Here is a 22,873-nt window from a genome sequence, read left to right as displayed (position 1 = left end):
TAGTCTTTTTGCTATGCTTGTCTGTGACTCAACATCTCCGCTATATGGTGGGTAGTAGTCTGTCCTCCTCATAACATTGTCATTTTTCCATTCTGGATTTCCCATTGCTTGCATTATCAAACCATTAGGCTGTAGACACTCAACTCATCAAAACTGTCTTCCTCATTAGATCATTAGATAAAAAACAAACAGTATTTCATACGTATAATAATTGTTCAACACAACGCTTACCTAATCCTTGTCTGCAACTACGATTTGCAGCACGTTCTGATACTCGACCTAACTGTCCTTGTTCACCACATCCACATGTGTAAATATGCCCGTCATTAGCAAGCATGACTAGATGATCAGCTCCAGATGCGATTTTCACAGTCATCAATCCAGGGAGAATTTCAACTGGTTTCTGCTCAGCAACACCTGCTTTCATGAGCCCCATTGAACCACTGGAATCCTAAATTTTGAAAACATTGTTTCCTTTAGCAAATATTACATATCTTACAAATAAAATAATACAAAAAAATCCCAAAATCACCTACACTCTCAGCACTTGGCCAACCATACCACACTTCACACTTACTGTCCAACTTTATGACTGCAATAGACATTCATGAACTTCAGTATAGTTGCTAGCACATGACAAACAACAGAGAGGACTGGACTATTTTTCTGCTGGTATTCAGAGTTTGAAATAGTGTTTACAATCTATTAAACACTGAAAAATAACTGTTCATGGTGTTGTGGTATGTGCTGACATAACAGCATCTGAATGTGTGACTGGGTTGGTTGGCAAAAAAGTGTGCGTAATATGGAAACAACAACTCGGCTGAAAACCCAGGAGTGCACAATTAACCAATTACAATAAGAAAACCATAGATATCACAATTTACAATGAGAAAACCAAAGATATCACAACAGTTCAACCTCACCAATGAATATTAAGAGACAAACTAATGAAAGGCTATCACCTCATCACTAGTGATGTGCTGGGCAAATGTCCAGTGGCCAGGACATTTATAAATGGGCATTTGTCCAAAGCAGTTTTAAATGGACACAATTTGGGCATTTATAAAAAAAGTACTTTTTAAAGTTTTTACTGCTAGAATGTAGAAGATACCAATTAAAATAACGGATGAGAAGATACTCCCGATATTAGACTTTAGCAAATGTTTACATTTAAACATACATATGTCAATCATTGCCTTTATTAACAAGAACAAAAGTAAAGAAGAGAGAAGCATGTTTTTTAAGTAGCATTCCAACTTGCTGTATCACAGAAGTGAGAGGTGTGTGTGTTACTGACAGCTGCTTGTCATTTACAATGCCCTTTTTATTTTTACCAGTTCTACTCTCTCTCTCTCTCTCTCTCTCTCTCTCTCTCTCTCTCTCCACACACACACACACACACACACACACACGTATGTGTATGTTTAACAGCAGTGTAATGATAAGCTAGTATTAAAAAACATTGTCCTTAGGTCACTGCTTAGTAATGTAACAATTTGTGATCCATTTCAAATCTCTGAATATTACTGAAGAATGATTATTGATAACAAAATTATTACTGAATGTATTAAACAGCTGACATGTGTTTCCTGGTAATAAATGGTTTCTTAAATATTAAACTGTTTTCAGAGGAGGGGGAAAAAAGAAAGAAGGAGAAGAGCTAGCTTTATTGTTAGATGGAGTGACATTTTGAGACTGACTACTTTTGTATGACTGCACTGCTGTGAAGATAAAATGAGATACTTGCTAGCAAAGAATCGATGCTGAAATCATTAGATTTTATTTTTTTACTCTAATATTTTTGCAGTAGTACAGTATAATTAAAAATACTACCTACAGGCTACCTACTTAATATGAACTACACTTTATTTCAAGAATTACTTTTAAACTTGAGGTCTGCTGCCTTTTCTTCTTTTAGTATGTACTATTCCAAGAACTGATCTCATTAAAATGTATAGTTACATTTACAGTCCAATAACTCTTCCATGACACTCAAACAGCTTTTTCAGCTTGGTTACTCAACACCTTTTCCAATACAAATTATCAGTTTAAAACTGTAAGTGCTTCTTATCAATTAATCTTTAAACTGCATAAATGCCCTGGCATTTATGGATTTTGGGCATTTTCCCAGACATTTATCCTGTGCATTTGCCCCAACTTGTAAACGCCCAGGCATTTAAATCACAACTCATCAGGTGTACTGATTCCATACAATTAGTCATGTTTGAGAGTTTAATGTATGATTTGTTGCTTGGACTACAACAGACTGAGCACCTCGCTACAGAACACATTGCCTATATGTAATAAGAAAAATATGTAAACAGTCTGACTATAGCATACTCTCATGATTTGGTTTAGTGGCACATCAATGGGTTGCAAATTATTCTTGTGTATCTGATGTAACAACTGCCTTCATGGCACTTACTTTGGTTTATTTATGCTTAATGTTTTACTTGTCTGTGTGTACATTATTTATAAATAAATACTGTGAAACTTTAAATTTACAACCTTTTGCTTTCATATATGGAGCTTTGAAGATGACGAATAAATTGAAGAAATGTATGATGAGATAAAAGAAATTATTCAGATAGTGAAGGGAGACGAAAATTTAATAGTCATGGGTGACTGGAATTCGACAGTAGGAAAAGGGAGAGAAGGAAACATAGTAGGTGAATATGGATTGGGGCTAAGAAATGAAAGAGGAAGCCGCCTGGTAGAATTTTGTGCGGAGCATAACTTTATCATAGCTAACACTTGGTTCACGAATCATGAAAGAAGGTTGTATACATGGAAGAACCCTGGAGATACTAAAAGGTATCATATAGATTATATAATGGTAAGACAGAGATTTAGGAACCAGGTTTTAAATTGTAAGACATTTCCAGTGGCAGATGTGGACTCTGATCACTATCAATTGGTTATGAGCTGTAGATTAAAACTGAAGAAATTGCAAAAATGTGGTAATTTAAGGAGATGGGACCTGGATAAACTGACTAAACCAGAGGTTGTACAGAGTTTCAGGGAGAGCATAAGGGAACAATTGACAGGAATGGGGGAAAGAAATACAGTAGAAGAAGAATGGGTAGCTTTGAGGGATGCAATAGTGAAGGCAGCAGAGGATCAAGTAGGTAAAAAGATGAGGGCTAGCAGAAATCCTTGGGTAACAGAAGAAATATTGAATTTAATTGATGAAAGGAGAAAATATAAAAATGCAGTAAATGAAGCAGTCAAAAAGGAATACAAACGTCTCAAAAATGAGATTGACAGGAAGTGCAAAATGGCTAAGCAGGCATGGCTAGAGGACAAATGTAAGGATGTATAGGCTTATCTCACTAGGGGTAAGATAGATACAGCCTACAGGAAAATTAAAGAGGCCTTTGGAGAAAAGAGAGCCACTTGTATGAATATCAAGAGCTCAGATGGAAACCCAGTTCTAAGCAAAGAGGGGAAAGCAGGAGGGTGGAAGGAGTAGATAGAGGGTCTATACAAGGGTGATGTACTTGAGGACCATATTATGGAAATGGAAGAGGATGTAGATGAAGATGAAATGGGAGATACAATACTGCGTGAAGAGTTTGACAGAGCACTGAAAGACCTAAACCGAAACAAGGCCCCGGGAGTAGACAACATTCCATTAGAACTGCTGACGGCCTTGGGAGAGCCAGTCCTGACAAAACTCTACCATTTGGTGAGCAAGATGTACAAGACAGGCAAAATACCCTCAGACTTCAAGAAGAATATAATAATTCCAATCCCAAAGAAAGCATGTGTTGACAGATGTGAAAATTACCGAACTATCAGTTTAATAAGTCACAGCTGCAAAATACTAACACGAATTATTTACAGACTAGTGGAAAAACTGGTAGAAGCCAACCTCGGGGAAGATCAGTTTGGATTCCGTAGAAATGTTGGAACACGTGAGGCAATACTAACCTTACGACTTATCTTAGAAGAAAGATTAAGAAACGGCAAACCTACGTTTCTAGCATTTGTAGACTTAGAGAAAGCTTTTGACAATGTTGACTGGAATACTCTCTTTCAAATTCTAAAGGTGGCAGGGGTAAAATACAGGGAGCGAAAGGCTATTTACAATTTGTACAGAAACCAGATGGCAGTAATAAGAGTCGAGGGGCGTGAAAGGGATGCAGTGGTTGGGAAGGGAGTGAGACAGGGTTGTAGCCTCTCCCCGATGTTATTCAATCTGTATATTGAGCAAGCAGTAAAGGAAACAAAAGAAAAGTTTGGAGTAGGTACTAAAATCCAGGGAGAAGAAATAAAAACTTTGAGGTTCACCGATGACATTGTAATTCTGTCAGAGACAGCAAAGGACTTGGAAGAGCAGTTGAACGGAATGGACAGTGTCTTGAAAGGAGGATATAAGATGAACATCAACAAAAGCAAGCTGAGGGTAATGGAATGTAGTTGAATTAAATAGGGTGATGCTGAGGGAATTAGATTAGGAAATGAGACACTTAAAGTAGTAAAGGAGTTTTGCTATTTGGGGAGCAAAATAACTGATTACAGTTGAAGTAGAGAGGATATAAAATGTAGACTGGCAATGGCAAGGAAAGCATTTCTGAAGAAGAGAAATTTGTTAACATCGAATATTGATTTAAGTGTCAGGAAGTCATTTCTGAAAGTATTTGTGTGGAGTGTAGCCATGTATGGAAGTGAAACATGGACGATAACTAGTCTGGACAAGAAGATAATAGAAGCTTTCGAAACGTGATGCTACAGAAGAATGTTGAAGATTAGGTGGGTAGATCACGTAATTAATGAGGAGGTACTGAATAGATTGGGGAGAAGAGAATTTTGTGGCACAACTTGACTAGAAGAAGGGATTGGTTGGTAGGACATGTCCTGAGGCATCAAGGGATCACAAATTTAGCATTGGAGGGCAGCGTGGAGGGTAAAAATCGTAGAGGGAGACCAAGAGATGATTACACTAAGCAGATTCAGAAGGATGTAGGTTGCAGTAGGTACTGGGAGATGAAGGAGCTTGCACAGGATAGATTAGCATGGAGAGCTGCATCAAACCAGTCTCAGGACTGAAGACCACAACAACAACAACAACGACAACACGGAGGTTCACAAATTGTGTTAGCAAAGCAGCAAAGTCTGTGCGTAGGAATACCTTAAAAGTGAAGAGGTACATTTCTGTCACATAAGCCCGACATAATGTCCCTATACAACCTGTCACCATCCAAGCATTTAAATTATTTTTGTATGTGTACAAATTATTTTTGATAATTGTAAATGAAATAATATTTATAATTTTTAAACAATGGAAAGTCCAGGTTGGAATAACAACACTTTGAAAAGTCCAGGTAGGATTAGTAACAACGTAGGAGAAGATAGACTGCTAATTACCATTTAGATGATCCTGTAAGTCGCATACAGGCACAAGTGAAAGACACTGACACACAGCTTTCAGCCACAGCGTTTGTGTAAGTGGCTTTTAATTGTGCCTGTCTGCAACTTACCATGTGATCTTTATGGTAAGTAGCAATCTATCTTCTCCTACATTGTTGCTATTTCTACCTGGAGTTTCCATTATTTGATTTGGCCGAACGGCATTTCTTCCATACTACAACCATGTGATGTTTTCCTTTTCTACTCTTTTCAGCGTCCATTCTTTATCTGCTTGCCTGAGTTTATTCACTGCCTTCAAAATCAAGTCTACTTTCGAGCCACACTGGATCAATGATTGCCCATGCCCAATGCATGCTTCAAGACCACGCCTATCATTCATGCAGCGCCTGATGCCCCAAATTCTTTCCTCCAATAGTTACAATTATATTTATTCCTGCTGATCCCAATTCATTCCTCATCCTGACACACTTCAACGTTTTATTTCCCACACCTGCCCGTGCCACATGAACTTGCGATCCTTGACCTAATCCATCTCCCTTTATCACCACACACACACACACACACACACACACACACACACACACCTGTTCCTTTTCTCCCACTTCACTGTACATTTCTAACATAGCTGTGTGTATTGTTATATGGTTTCAAGCATTTTTTTCACATTTTTATGTATCTGTGTGTGTTTTAGCATTTCTGTGTGGGTATTTAAGTATTTTGTTACGCATCCTTTCTCTCATCCAATTCCTCTCACAACCATCAACATCTATTTTGTCCATTACTGTGCCTTTCCCATTTCCTTTACTCCATTCCTGCATAATGTAGCCCAGCTCCATCTTTCTGCACCAGTTCAGAAAAGTATACCTTTCCCTGGCTAAAACTCAGTCACACATCCTATTTCTCAAATGCTTCCTAAACCATGGAATACCCCTAGATGACCTAACCATAAAGATTCCTTTCTCTGGAACCCACCTCTCCTTTCCAAATGACCGTCATCTTTTCAGATTCTGCCCCCCCCCCCCCCCCCCAACCCATCACCCACTGGTTGCCTTCCAGGAATTCCTTACCTCCAACTTACCATCATCATCCTTCCCCAGATCCCTTCCACAGAACACCAACCTTTGAGTAAGAAAACAGCCATACGTGACCTCAAAACAAATCCTGACTTAATCATCCTACCTGTATTCAAAGATTCCACCACTGTTGTTACAAATCACAGTGAGTACCTGCCAGAAGACACTGCCAATTATCTGACTCATCCACCAATTAACTCTGCCAGAGTGACCCCATCCCAGAAGTCAAACACAAACATCAATCCCTGCTTAAAGCCCTAGGCTCTTCCCAGAACTACTTCTTTGAGTCAATTTCCCTTCTCACCCCACATACTCTCCTCCTACATGCTCCCCAAAATCCACAAACCCAACAATCCAAGATGCCCTATTGTGGCCTGTTATTGTGCCCCAACTGAAAGAATTTCAGCCCTTGTTTTTGTTTTGTTATGTTATGTTTTAGGGCACAAAAACAACTAGGGTCATATGTGTCTATGTCAAAACTGTAGAACACAAAGACAAAGAGGGCAGTCAAAAACGACTACATGTCAATCCCAATCAACAGAAAAGAAGACAGCTAAAAACAGGGACTTGGGAAAAGGTCTACAAAATAAGCCATAGGGAAATGGAGGTCCACAACTAAAAATTAAATGGCCTTCGCCATATTGCTACGAAGGATAAAAGGTAAAACGCCATCAACAGCTTGTGCGTTGTTCACTAAAATGGCACATAACTCACACGGTAAACATGAACGGGTATGTAAACAGTTAAAAAAAAAAAAAAAAAAAAAAAAAAGGTAGACAGTCAAAGTTACGTGCACAAAGTGGTGGGGGAGCAACACTTAACAAATGGTGATGGCTAAAAAGACATTGCCTAATATGCAACATAATTAAAATGATCTCCTTGCAGCATGAGGACTAAGAGGAGATCGTCCAAGCTGCTGGGAGAGGCTTAATAACACGGAGCTAGTTCCCATGAAGGGAGGACCAGTGGTGATGCCAAAGTCACACCATCTGCTGACAGACAGCAACACAGAGATCATAGGAGGGAATGTACGAACTAGCAGGCTGAGGTACGAGGACTGCAACATTGGCAGCAGCGTCAGTGGCCTTGTTTCCTGTCTGACCAATGTGATCAGGGACCCACATAAAAATCACAGTGGCTCCATAAAGAGTGAGGAAGTGACAGCTTTGCTGGACCCGTTGCACTAAGAGATGAACAGAATACAGCACACATAGGCTTTGAAGGGTGCTCAGATAGCCTGAGCAGACAATGCAACTGAAAAGCCTGTGTCGCCAGATGTACTGCATGGCCTGATACAGGGCGAACAGCTCTGCTGTAAATACTGAGCAGTGTTCCGGAAGCCGATACCGAAAAACGTCGGCACCAATGACGAAGTCACACCTGACACCACAGTCAGTCTGAGAGCCATCAGTGTACAAAAAGGTACTATCCCAAAGTTCCGTGTGAAGATCATTAGCCTGAAGGTGATAGAGTGAGGCTGGGGTAGTGACCTTAGCAACCAAATGAAGGCCAAGGTGAACATGGACCACCACACGAAGCCAAGGTGGTGAAGGGTTTACACCCACTGGAAAAGTTACTGGTAGCATGAAGTTAAGCTATCAGAACTAGAGCCAATACCAAACTCCAGGAGGTAACAGATATGAGGAGGGCACCATATACCGGCAATCAAAGGAGTCATTGAAGGAGGAGGCCACACATGGCAAACAAACAGCACATACTACATCTGGTGAGGAGAAAGTCACCACAGTAGGACAGCAGTAGTTCGGCAGCTTCTGTATTTATGCATACAGACTCAACTGGGATAGTGTAAAAGGTGCCAGTGCCCAAACGGATGCCACAATGGTGGATAGTATTGAGATGGCAAAAGAGGGACAGTTGTGCAGGTACTTAAACAGAATACCCTTAGTCTAGTTTCTAACGGACAAGGGACTGATACAAAGGGAGGAGAGTGGTTTGATCTGCACCCCATGAAGTACCATTGAGGACACTTAGGACATTGAGGGACCACATACAGTGGGCTGTCAGGTAAGACACGTGGGACGACCAAGGAAGTTTCCTACCAAGCACGAGGCCCAGGAATTTTGTAGTGTCAATGAACGGAAGAGCAACATCTGAATGTGGACAGCATCTGGCCCTGGGGTGAAGGATCGGGATGATGTTAGAACACGGTGCAGCTCCCTCATAGTAAAGGCGGCATTATAGCATTCACGATTCTGAAAAGAGAGCCTCCTCCGCTCATTTCCAATGAAGGAAGGCAGGGTGGTAGTGGATGGAACTCGAAATTGCCACAAAATGGTGGCCTAAAGGTGTTGGAGTCAGCAATGTAGTCCACCATGACATTGCCTGCTACTGTCAGGCCGAAAATTGTGGAATGGATCTCGGTCCCAGAGAGCCATTGGAGGTTGGTCTACAAGACAAGAGGGTGTGGAACTGTTAAAAGAACTAGTACAGGAAATCCAGCTAGCTTTTTTTGCTATCCCAAAGAACCTGATGACACTGTACACGCAACTGTTTGTAATGAACGCAGTCTGCCATCATAGGATGGCAGTTAGAAACGCGAAGAGCATATCTCCGTGCGCAAATCACGTTGTGGCACGCCTCAGTCCAACAAGGGACCGGGACACAGTGCGGTAAAGAGAGAGTGCTGCAAATGGAAAATTCTGTGGAGGTAAGGGTAATGTTTGTAAGATATTCCACCTGGTCTCACAACTGGGGAAATGTTGTTCATCGAAGGTCACCAGGGAGGAGTAAAGCCTCCAGCTGGCCTTAGCAGGCTGCCATCTGAGTGTGCACATAGCTGGGGTAGGAGTCAGCAAACAGATAGCACAAGTGAAATTGTTGCGGAACTATGTGTCAGAGAGAACAGACAACTTGAGAAATGGGGAAGCAGGGCAGTGCAGAAGGATAGGTCCAAATGGGAATAGGTGTGCGTGGAGTCTGAAAGGAACATGGGTGCTCCAGCGTAAGGCAGAAGAGGTTAAGTTGGTTAAGAAGGTCAGCCACAATTGCACATCTCAGGTAGGTTCTCTGAGAAACCCAAAGGGGATGGTGTGCATTAGTCACCGAGCAGCAGAAAGGGTGAGGTACTTGCCCAATAAGGTGGAGGAAGTCTGCCCTGGTGACATCAAATGACAGAGGGGTGTAAACAGTACAAAGGGAAAAGGTCATGTGAGGAAGGAAAAGGCAAACTGCAACAGCTTGAAGGCGGATAGTCGGGGAGATGGGTTGACAATGAATGTCATCCTGTATGAGCAGTATCATCCCCCAGGAGATGGAATGCCGACCTAGGGGGGAAGGTCAAAACGGACTGGGAAGAAATGCGAGAGCTCAATGTTGTTGTGAGCACTTCATGGGAGTATTCCCTCTGTCCTTTCCGGCCTGCAGGTTGTGTAGCTGGTGACTTCACCCCATGAGGAGGAAGTTTGGTGGCATGTTGCACAGCTGGAGGAGGCGGGAGGGACACTACCATGTTGCTAGATGTTTTCACAACTGCGGTGCTAAATTTGAGGTCGCATATCTGCATAGCCTGTCCTTCATGGAGCCTGATGTAGCAAGAACAGTACTGTATGTGCCAGATGGTAGAACTGCCAACCAGCCAACAACTTTCAAGTGACTGGGTAAGGCACTTTTTCCTTCATCTGGATCTCCTGGACAACCCGCTCATCCAGATATGCAGGACAATCGCAGGAGGTGGCGGCATGGCTGCCATTGCAGTTGATGCAGTGGGGAGGAGGTGGACAATCGCCCTTGTGAGCATTCCTACCACAAGTTACACATTTGGCTTGGTGTCGACAGGACTCTAGAGTGTGGTTGTAATGACGACACTGGTAGCAGCGCATCAGGTTTGAAATGTCTGTTGTAATGACGACACTGGTAGCAGCGCATCAGGTTTGAAATCTCTGGACGGACTGTGGTAACTTCATAGCCTGCTCTGAACTTTGACAGACGCACCACTCTATCAAAAGTGAGGAAAAAGAGTGTGTGTGGGCACTAAGGATGAACCTACATTTTGCATCACCCAATGGATGGCAATGAAACCCTGATCAGAGAGGTAAATTTGGATTTCCAGGACTATGATTACCTTTCATCAGGCCCTGAAATGAGGGACACCCTACCTGAGATCCTTCTCAGCCCTTCTGAAGTTGTGTTCCATCGCCTACCTTATCTCCACAACATCATAGTCCATCCCTATGCTGCTCCCAATCTCAACCACTTGCCACAAGGATCATACCCCTGTAGAAGACACAAGTTCAAAACCTGCCCAATCCACACAACCAGCACTTCCTATTCCAGTCCTGTCACAGTTTAATCCTACCCAATGAGGGGCTGGGCCACCTGTGAAAGCAGCCACTTAATTTATCAGCTCTGCTGCAATCATTGCACAACTTTTTATATTGGTATGACTATGACCAGCTGTCCACCAGAATGGACGACCACCACCAAACCGTGGCCACGAGCAAAGTAGGCCACCCTGTGGCAAAACATGCAGATGAACATAACACACACTATTTCAATGGCTGCTTCACTACCGGAGCCATCTGGTCCCCCCCCCCCCCCCCGCCCCCCCTCCAACACTAGCTTTTTTGAGCTACACTGATGGGAGTTATCCTTACAACAAATTCTCCACTCCCGTAATAATACCGGCCTCAACCTACAGTAACATACTGTCCACACCCCCTTCACTGAACAGTTTTCACCCCCTCTGTCCTATCAACTCCTCCCCAAGTCATCTCCCACCCTCTTTGTTGGCTGCCCTCAGTCAACCCCACTCGCCAATCTTTCCCCACTCTTCTCTTCTCCTTTTTTCCCTACTTCCTTGCCCCACAACCTGCTGACATTGTGCCTGTTGGCACTCTAGTACCTGCACACTCCACCAGACAACGTTCCTCTCCCCCCCAACCTCTATATTACTATCCCTTTCTCTTCCCATCCTCCTCCAGACTGCTGCTTACATCCTACATGACAGTTGCAATCTGGCCTGAGCTGCCAGAGTTAGATGTTTTGTGAGTGAGTTGTGCTTGCTCGTGTGTATGACTGGTGTGTATTCCTCTGTTTCTCTTTTGCTGATAAAGGCTGTGGCCGAAAGCTTTGTGTTAGTGTGCCTGTCTGCAAAATACTGTGTCATCTTTATGGTAAGTAGCAATCTGACCTTTTCCCAGATTGTCAATATTGCGAAAAGGATAGATTGCTGCTCATCACGAAGACAACACTTTGAGCTTAAGACAGACAGTGAAACGACAGTTACACACTGAGATTTTGGCCGAAGTCTCCTTCAGAAAAATGAATGCACGCACATGCATGCCTATGTGCAAATGTGTTTCTGGAAGAACAACAGAACACTGAGAATATTCGTTTTTTTTTTTTTTTTTTTTTTTTTTTTACTATTTCGTGACTGAAGTTTGTGGTGCCAGCCCATCCTGTAATATGGCCCGAGGTCCAAGTCTGGATGAAATGTGATAATTGGATTGAAATGATTCTATAAAACGCCATCACACTTTTTGTGCGTAGTGGTTTCAATACTTTCATGTATCACACTTGACAACAATAACGTTTGTGTGATGTCATATATCCTCTGCTGTAATTGGCTGATATAAGTGCTGTGTTGTTTTACATATTTGTCAAACTAAATGACCTTATTTGGTGATTTTCTTATTTATACTTGCCAAAAATGAAAATATGGAATTTAACAAATGCACCGCATTGAAGACCTCTCCAAATCGGGTCTTTTGCACACAATTTCTTGGGCAAAAATGTTATATTGTCAAATAACCAGGGTGGATTTAATTTGAACCTAAGGTATCTTTGCTCGATGTCACATACAGGGTATCAGATCTTTATGCTGAGAATGAACAGTTATTTTAAGGTTATAAGAAATCTCAGCCTTGAGAAAAAGTCAAGGTCCAATCCCAACATTAAATAACTGGGAGCCAACAATATTATTAAACTGCTGCCCTGAGGTTAATGACATTTATACAAGGAAATGAAGAAAATGGCAAATTCATAGCACTTTGTTAAACCCATTCATTTCATAAAACTTATGTCCCTATTCCTAGAATATATAGCTAAGAAATCAAAGTTCTCAGTTTTGTTTATGTGCCTTATGACTCAGCACCTTAGTTATTTGGTGAGATTATCTTAATTTCCCAAGTTATTCATCTACTGCAACTATCCATTATTCAGCAGGCAATCAATGTTTGACTGTAGGCACTCTTGAGTCACATTCACTATTTCCTCGGCTGTCTTAATGTTACATACAAACCAAATACATGAATATAAAAACACACACACTATACATAGATTGGTCTTCAAATCAGAAACTATACTACATAAAGATGGCTTGACTCCACTAACAGTTTATAGATATGGTTCTTGCACATGCTTAATACTTTTAGTGCCATGCATTTATAAGATTTCAGATGTATATTGCCATGTGATTATACCTTAGATATTAGGACATTCTAAAATTTATAATTAGATCCATGCCATTAATTATAGGAACTTTTTTCATTTACAAGTAATACAACCAAATACAATAATACATTAAATGCTCATTCAACACACATTGAGACGTGTTTAGTGTTCATATACTTAAGAATCTTACACGTAAAAGTTGCTTGCTATGCTGAATAAATCATCAGTTTCCATGTAATATTTTGCAAATTATTGTCACCGGAAGTAACATTAAAACAGGTGCAGTGCATAAGCAGCGTTTGTCATCGAACATCCTAAATCTCCAACAAACATTTGAAAACTTATTCATAAATGACATCCAATACACCTAGTGTACTATCTCTCTCTTAACCGAATTCCTAATTCACCAACGGTGTAGACAGTAAAAGTGCTATTTCATAGTTCATCTTCATCACATCTTTATAATTTGAAGAATAAAAGGTCCAGCTGTCATTGATATTAATACTCTTACCCATTCTTTTGTATTGTGACATATCACTATGGTACACTGATGTGTTAACCCTATGTCTACCTAATGAATAAATGATAGTCACGACAATTTAAACCAATTTTGTTACTCAAGTAACTTTGGTTAATAAATTCTGGAAGTTCTTGTTATTGTTTGCAAATATAAACATGAATGCAGCACATCTTCAAGAAGGGATGACAATGTCAGTTCTACTAAGTGTTGCGGCACTTGTTGGATTGGCAGTTCTTCTGTGCTGCAGCGTTCCATCTTGAAAAAGTGGAGTACACCATCAAGTAAATAGCACCATAACAATGAAGACGACGACCACATCAAAACAAGACAGATTCTCGGTATTAGTCAAATATATGTAACAGTAAAAAAAACCTTTTTTAACAAATATCTGGGTATTCAAATATATTTTTCTTTAAATGGAGGTTTGCAGAATACACAGAATGCACTCCAAGATCATAATTCAAGCATGTTTAGGTGATATAAGTGCATTTTATTAAAGAAAATATGGCAATTATTATACTTTTTTTTAAAATCAGGTCATCTTGTTTAATGATGAATGGGAGGAAGAATTAGACGGCATAGTGTATATGGAGGTTCAAGAAGATTTAATTAATGGTGAAGAAGATGATGGCAGTAGTATTTGTGAAGAATATGAGAACCAGACTATACCAATGGAAAGTGGGAAGGTATCATCAGATAAGGAACATGTGGACAGACATTACGATTTAGATGTGATGCTAAAAACTTTATGGGATACTTATAAGTGTTATAGTGACAGCGACAGAGTAGAAAGCGTCATCAAGATTATTTGTGAAGAATTGCATTCCAACTGGGAAGGTAGAACCAATCAACAAGGGACATGACATCAAGCAATCATCTGATGTAGCTCTAAGCAAAATTCACATAAGTAAGAGAAATTGTGCAGAAAAAAAGGCTATAAACAACTTAAACTTTAGAGAGATTGAGGGTGATTTGTTGCATGAAGATGAGGAAAGCAGGAAGGAAAAAGTTTTAGGTTGCCCGTATATACATATAAAAGTTGCAAAGTAAGAGGGAGTTTGCCTCTTAGACACAGGCAGTCCCGTCTGTGCCATTTCTGAAAAATTTGTAGAGACCAGATAAGACATAGTGCTGACTTTGAAGAAAATCCTGCTATTGGAATCAAAATTAAGGGAACAACTGGTAGGCACAGCAAAGTTGTAAACAGGCAAGCCTTAATATCTTTCACAATTAATGATGTAAAGTATAACTAAGGATGTTTAGTAGTACCTGACCTCAATGAAAACACTTTTTTCGGAACGAATTGGATACAAGCAGTAAATGCAGATTTTGACTGCAATAACAAAAAGTTAAAGCTCACCAACCCAAAGACAGATGTGTAACACTTGTGACTGAACTAATTATCCGAGATTGCCTAGAGAACAAAGATTAGAAGAGTGATTTGTACAAATGAGAAAATTGACATTAACGAGGAAGACAATGAAGGAGGATGCAGTGAAGACAAGTATGCTGAATTAGTCGCCACCAAACTAAAGGAAGCTGGGAGTCTAGACAAAGAACAGGCAGATCAATTAGGTAGTTTGTTGTGGGAATACAAAGATGTGTTTAGTGAGGAACCTGGAAAAGTGAAAAACTATGAATGTAGACTTAAACTAAAACCTCATGAACCATTTTTCATCAAACCCTATGGAGTACCCATATCAAAACGAAAAGCTGTGGAGAAAGAACTACAAAAGATGAGTGGGAAATAATTGAAAGGTGCAATAGTGCATACAATGACCCATTGGTGGTAGTTTCCAAACGTGATGGTGGAGTAAGACTTGTCCTTGATTCAAGACATTTAAACAAATATCTCGAGAGGGAAACTGATCATCCTGAGAACACAGACGAGTTATTACACAAGTTTCAACATATGAAGTACATGTCTAGTTTAGACTTAACAGCTGGTTTCCATCAGGTACCATTGGAGATTCAGTCTAGAAAATATACTGCATTTTTGTATGGAGGAAGATGTTATTGCTATTGTGTTGTACCATTTGGCCTTAATGAATCAGTTGCAGAATTTATCCAAACATTAGATTTTGTTCTAGGAAAAGAACTGTTAAGCAAACTAATCCTTTATGTTGATGACATACTTGTAACAGGAAAGAGTTGGGAAGAACATATCCGTTTGTCGGGTGAAGTGTGTTACAGATTGAGACAGGAAGGGATGTCATTAAACTAGAGAAGTGTAAATTCAGAGTTAAACAGCTCAAATTTTTAGGCCATACCATCTCAGAAGAAGGAATCTTGCCTGATGAAGAAAAACTTGAAGCCATTGCAAAATTTCCTGCACCCAAGACTAAGAAACAACTTAAACCATTCTATGAAATTTGTGGCTACTACCGGAAATTTGTCAGCAATCAAGCTTTAAATGCACCATGTTTGATCAACTTGTTGAAGAAGAACACCATTTGGGTATGGGACAAGGATTGTCAGGAAGCATTCGACTACATCAAGACACACATGTCCAATAGTAAAATGTTATACAGATCTGATCTTACAGAGAGCCACTTTGCATTATGACCGACAGCAGTGACTACGGACTGGGAGCTCATTTGTTCCAAGAAAAGATTATAGATGGTGTGATGGAGCATAGATAAATAGCTTTTGCAGCAGAACTTTGCAAAAACATGAGAAGTCATATACTGTCACCGAAAAAGAACTGTTTGCAGTCTATTGGGCTTTCGCCAAGTTCAAAAATTACTTATCAGGACATCAAGAAGTAGTATACACAGACCATAAGGCTTTGATCTATATACAAGAGTGTACTTTGCATCACAGCAGGATAAACAGGTGGGCACTATTCTTCCAGCAGTTCACTATACAGTAAAGCATATAAAAGGAGAAGAAAATCTAATTGCTGATGCTCTATCAAAACTGCCAGTAGGGGGAGAAGGTGAAAATTACAGTGATGAATGTGAAAGGGAATTTCAGATTATGCATCTAAAAGGGGTGAAAGATGAGAATGGATGAAATCAGGAAAATTTGTAATGACATCATATATCACAACCATGATACCAACTGGAAGTTAGTTAAAAGTTATCTGGGTAAGAGAGGATATGAGAAAGTAGAGCAGTATTATTAAGTGCACAAGGGTATACTTTTCAGAAGAAACAGTGCAGACAGTGATACTTGGAGATTGTGTTGGCCAGAGCAGTATATTGAAGTATTGATAAAGTATGTACATGATAGTTTCGGACATTGACAGGTGCCAGAGGGTAAAAGTTAGTAATCAAACCTGCAAAGGATATATGCAAAACATCTTGCCAAAAGATCAACTACAACTTGTAGCAGTTGATCTTTATGGATCATTGCCTAAGGCAAAAGGAGGATTTTGTTACATATTTGTCATGGTGGATCTTTTTTCAAATTTCATTAAACTATATCCATTGAAGAAAACAACAAGTAAGAAAATCATTTTGAAAATCAGAAGAGACTATTTTACAAAGGTAGGAAAACCGAAAGCAAACTTTCTGACAATGGAGCACAATTTACTTCTAAACTTTGGAAAACATTTGTTGAGGATGAGAACATTAACCATATTCTGACATCTGCTTATCACCCGTCAAGCAATCCGGCTGAGAGAAATAGGGAGATTATTTAGAACTTATTGCAACAAAAATCATGTAAATTGGTTAGAGTACATTGACAGGTTTGAAGATATACTGAACAGCTTACAACAATCGTCTACTGGGTCTGCCCATATGAAATTCCCAGCATGTAAGACTACGAGTCCACAGGAAAGAGGAGAAATAGCCAAGAAAGTAATGGAACAACAGGGGAAATTGAGGAAAAACAAAAATGATAAGAAATTGAAACATACAAATTTTAAAATCGATGATGCGGTCCTGGTGAAAACATGAAAAATCCAAGGCTATAAGCAATGGATTAAAGAAATTTTTTTGACATCTATATTGGTCCATTCAAAATTCAGTCTATGCCACACCCAAATGCACACAATTTAGTGTATCCAAAATCTGGAAGGTTATTTGGTTTACGTAACATAACTGAACTGAAACCCTATAAGCAAGTGTCAAATGCCAAGAAAAAATAAAATGATGTAAATCCCCTCAGGAGGACACATCTTTGTGTCAAGTGTGTGGTGAGCACTAGGTCTCAGAGCAATGTAGCATTCTATTTTCTTCTTTTCATTTTCGGATGCTACATCTTTCACTCATCTATAAACCTGTAATGAAGTTATCTCTAACTGAAAATACTCTCCATTCTCTGTAATATAAGTTTTCTGTAAGTAATATGACTATTAAGTGACATTATTTGAGGAACAATTTGAAAATTTAAACTATATACTAAATTTGACTTTCCTACAGTGGTGACTGACAAATTATTGTAGTTATACTCTGTAGAGCATGTATTTGATTTGTGGGTGCTTCTTTGAGAATTGCAGACATCGTCACAATTTTATGAATTTGCTAATGAGATATACAAATGGACATGTTCCACTGTGACAAATGACATTTTGTGAAAAAATTGTTATTACAAGATGGTGTGATGAACAGTCTGTGAGTTTGATATGATAAAGAGTTAAATGAGATCTGGGGGGGTCAAATATACTGTAGAGTGGAATATACTGAAATACGAGGGCCGTTCAGAAAGTAACCTCCGGTTGATTTAAAAAATACACCAAGTTAAAAAAAATATTTTAATATATACATCTTACAACTACATCTTTGCACTATTTTTCTACATAGTCTCCATAGCGATTGAGGCACTTATCGTATCTCTTCACAAGCTTTGAAATTCCTTCTGCATAAAAATCACCCGCTTGTGCCTGGAGCCAGCCTGTGACCGCATCTTTGAGCTCTTCGTCATCATCAAACCGCTGTGAACCGAGCCATTTCTTCAAATGCATGAAGAGGTGATAATCACTTGGCGCCAGGTCTGGGCTGTAAGGTGGATGGTTGATAACGTCCCACTTGAAGGACTCAAGAAGGGCCGTTGTTCTGCGAGCAGAGTGAGGACGGGCGTTATCGTGCAAAAAAACGATACCGGAAGTCAGCATACCACGGTGTTTGTTCTGTATAGCCCGTCGTAACTTTTTTATTGTTTCACAGTACACGTCTTTATTAATGGTCGTACCACGTTCCATGAATTCAACCAACAACATCCCTTTGGCATCCCAAAACACCGTTGCCATCAGTTTTCTGGCAGAAAAATCTAGCGAGGCTTTTCTTGGTTTGGTAGGCGAATTTGAATGTGGCCACATCTTTGATTGTTCTTTTGTCTCAGGGTTCACGTACTTAATCCAGGTTTCGTCACCAGTCACGATTCTGTTTAACAATGGTTCTCCTTCGTCCTCATAATGTGACAGAAAGTCTAATGCAGAGGCCATTCTTTGAGTTTTGTGGTGGTCGGTAAGAATTTTGGGCACCCATCGTGCACAGAACTTACGGTAACCCAATCTTGCTGTCACTATCTCGTACAAGAGTGTCTTATAAATCTGTGGAAAACCAGTAGACAACTCCGACATTGAGAAACGTCGATTTTCACGAACTTTTGCATCAACTGTCTGAACGAGTTCGTCAGTCACCAATGATGGTCTACCACTCCTCTCTTCATCATGAACGTTTTCTCGTCCACTTTTAAATAAACGTACCCATTCACGGACAACTCCTTCACTCATAACTCTTGGTCCGTACACGGCACAAAGCTCACGATGAATAGCTGCTGCAGAATATCCTTTGGCTGTATAAAACCTTATGACAGCACGCACTTCACATTTGGCGGGGTTTTCTATTGCAGCACACATTTCAAACTGCCACAAAAACTAAACTAGCGCAGGCACGACGTTCACTCGACCACGGCTTGATGCCGACTGACCTGTTGAGTGCGTGAACGCACAGATGGCGTCGCTACTCCCCCCACAACCCGCACTGTGACCAATCGGAGGTTACTTTCTGAACCGCCCTCGTATTAATCAAAATGAATGGATACATACATAATTTATCTTTGTTCTTTGACTTTAATCTGTATATAGCTAAATCTTTACAATTTAGAGATGCTTAATTTTGTGTGATTTTGTTTGTAAATATGCTAATAGTATAGGGTATTATGTGAATGAGTTTGACATATTATACCTGATGTGACCTTAATTTAACCTGCACGACTACCTTGAATAATGAGATCATCCCTGTTCCTACCTAGAGAACTGTATTCAAGAACCTTACCTGACCTGGAAGTGAAAATCAAAAGACTGTGAAACTGATAGTGGACTGTGCTATTGCAGTGTAGAGACTGCCAGAAAAAGAGGGGTTGCAGACTGATGATTGTGAGCTGCCAATTCCTTAAGATGTGCAATGTGAACCAATGACTGGATTGACAGCTAAGAAAAGAAAACTTTTTTGATTTTTTTCAAAGTTGTATTTATGTATTTAGCAGTTATTCATACAAGTAATACTTGTAAGAGTGGCTGGAGGGGATGGGGGGAGGGTGTATAAGTATAACAATACAGCCTTCCCCAAACTTCATTGAAATGTCTGATACCACCTTCTTTTTATATGCATCCGGATAGTTATCGGACAATTCAGTGATTTCTAAGGCCTTGTATATATAAGGTACAAATGCTGGATTGAATGTATAATAAAGAAATTGAAGGGATAAATATTTGGCAGAAAATATTAAAATGCTGTGGAAAAGTTGGCATAGGTGGCTGGCACCTCTAATTACCATAATTACAGACAAGTAACGAGTTAACACAAAGAACCTCGTTATCTTAAGAAACAGCTTGGAAAGTTATTAGCAAGTGATGTATTTTCATTTGTTATCTATACTTATGTCCAGTTCTGTAACTGATATTCTTTGTAATTACATTTGTAATTAATGCTCCAATTGTTTACCTCTCACAGTTTTCCAATTGCAGAAACTGAGGGCTTATTTGTATGTTCTATGTATTTAATCGAATAAAGCACGAGCTCTGTACTACCATTACATGTTAGGGACCAAATCCAAATTAATTAATTCGGTAACTAAAATAATATGAGAGATATTATTGTAATTAAAGTTCAGAATGATTTTCTTATGGAAAACTAAAGATATTACTAGAAAAGATTGTTATTCAAACATTGTATTTTATACCTTATTCGGCTGTAACATCAGTTTCTTTACGTTTTGTAAATTTTAATTGTAACATTGAAATTATGCAAAATTAATAATTAAATATTTTGTGAGCAATTCTTAATATTCTATATAAGGGGCCAGGCTGTGAGGGAGGCTGCTGGAGGGTCTGTTTGAAGTTACTTTTGGAAGTCAAAGAGATCAGTCTGTCCATGTTTTGTTTACGTGACAAGTGTGCAGTTCGGATGTCAATTAATGTAAATAAATCTTGTTAAACATGAAAATTTCGCATTCATTCATCAATGGACCAGGCAGAAGTAACTTAAGTTAAGCAACATTCAACATGAACCATTACAATATGCAGCAAAACTGTCTCCAAGGTGAAACAACTCCACAAGACTTGCACATTAAGTTTGTTGTTCTCCTTTTTTTGTTTTTGGAACATACATGGCAGTTCCTTCATTTTTGTTTATTTGGTTTGGAAATAAGCAATAGCTGGTGTTGCTTTATATGACCGGAAAGACTGTCAACCGGATCATGATGAGACATACGCAATGTAGTGGCAACTCCCAAGTTTTGCTCAGAAGCAGGTACATGGGCTTTTATCCACGAATCAGACACTTTCAATTAAAAAAAATCATGAAATCAGAGACTCTTGTGGTCTGTATTGAAATATTGCCATGTACGGAACGCATTAAATAATGCGCAATTAATGAGGTACATGCAAACCCTTTCTGACCATTTTATAGTTTTTCTGTATATAGGGTAATAACTCAAATATTGGTCTGCCTGATCCACTCCTTTCATGTATTTGTTGTAGTCTAATACACTTTCAGTTTTTTTTATAGTGTAACTGGTTTTTCTACATTTTCTTTGAGTGTCAGTCAAAGTGGCATTACGTATTGTAGAGATCATTTGTATCGTTTTAGTTTTCGAAGCTGTCCATACCTGTGCGAGTACTTCACCTTTCCACTGATGACAAGCTTCAAACACATTGAGTTTTGCGTGCTTTAATTTTTCCAGAAATCTTATATTTTGCTGTATCATTCCACAAACTCGAATTTGCTCTTCAGGTAACTTCTCTGCAAGTTCTACACTGTCAAAACAATTATCCATGTAGAGGTGATGCCACTTTCCGAAAGAAGGTGTCAATAATTCCATCACTGTTTTTGCTAAAGGCTGCCCTGCGCCGCTATATACCTTGAGTGAGGTAATGTATCCCGTACTCTAATCACACAGCATCCGAACGTATATGTCATATTTCGTAATTTTCGACGGACTGTATACTTTAAAATTTAACCGTCCACACCACAGTATCATTCCTTCATCGATTGAGATGCTTTGACTTGGATTAAAGGTTTCTTTACACTTTTTGGAAAAATGTAAAAATGACAACATTTGTCTGAATCGGTTGCAGGACATCGTTTTGTGAAATATCAGCGTGTCTATCAACGGATTCGTTGACCAATAATCATCGATCCTTGCCCTTTTTTTTCCCCATAAGGATAGCAAGCCCAAACCATTTTCTAAGTTTGGGTCCTGTAACGTCGTCAAATTTGGCATTTTTTATCCAGTTTCCTTCTATTGCAATTCTGACTGTAGTACTTGTTGGTTTTGTTGCTAATATATTCAAATAGATTGTTCAGAATATAATAGAGGGAAACATTCCACATGAGAAAAATATATCTAAAAACAAAGATGATGTAACTTACCAAACGAAAGCGCTGGCATGTTGATAGACACACAAACAAACACAGACATACACACAAAATTCAATCTTTCGCAACCAACGGTTGCTTCATTAGGAATGAGGAAAGGAGAGGGAAAGACAAAAGGATGTGAGTTTTAAGGGGGAGGGTAAGGAGTCATTCCAATCCCGGGAGCGGAAAGACTTACAACACACACATATACATCCGCACGTATACAGACACAAGCAGACATTTGTAAAGGCAAAGAGAGACCTTTACAAATGTCTGCTTGTGTCTGTATACGTGTGTGTGTGTGTGTGTGTGCGCGCGAGCGCGCACGCAAGTCTATACCTGTCCTTTTTTCCCCTTAAGATAAGTCTTTCCGCTCCCCGGGATTGGAATGACTCCTTACCTTCTCACTTAAAACCTACATCCTTTCGTCTTTCCCTCTTTCCTGATGAAGCAACCGTTGGTTGCTAAAGCTTGAATTTTGTGTGTATTTCTGTGTTTGTTTGTGTGTCTATCAACATGCCAGCGCTTTCGTTTGGTAAATTACATCATCTTTGTCTTTACAAATAGATTGTTCCCAATATACAATTCTATGATATCCTCGACGCTCTGTGTATCTTTGGGAAATATGTATGGACCGGGAGATCCTTCAAATTTATTATTGGTCCTCGGTAAATAGAAGT

General features: G+C 39.5%; 1 protein-coding gene across 3 annotated transcripts in view; it reads right to left on the bottom strand.

The window, feature by feature from the left end:
- Window positions 1-22,873, bottom strand: part of LOC124594937 (regulator of chromosome condensation) — a 101,268-nt gene that overhangs the window by 31,032 nt on the left and 47,363 nt on the right. For all 3 annotated transcript variants that reach the window (XM_047133437.1, XM_047133438.1, XM_047133439.1), the window contains exon 5: window positions 232-451. In XM_047133437.1, coding sequence (XP_046989393.1) covers window positions 232-451 — 220 coding nt within the window. The remainder of the gene's footprint in view (window positions 1-231; window positions 452-22,873) is intronic.

Source organism: Schistocerca americana, chromosome 2, assembly GCF_021461395.2.
Source record: "Schistocerca americana isolate TAMUIC-IGC-003095 chromosome 2, iqSchAmer2.1, whole genome shotgun sequence".
NCBI lineage: Eukaryota > Metazoa > Arthropoda > Insecta > Orthoptera > Acrididae > Schistocerca > Schistocerca americana.
Note: the sequence above shows the minus strand (reverse complement) of the source record. Positions and strands in the feature narration are given on the sequence as shown.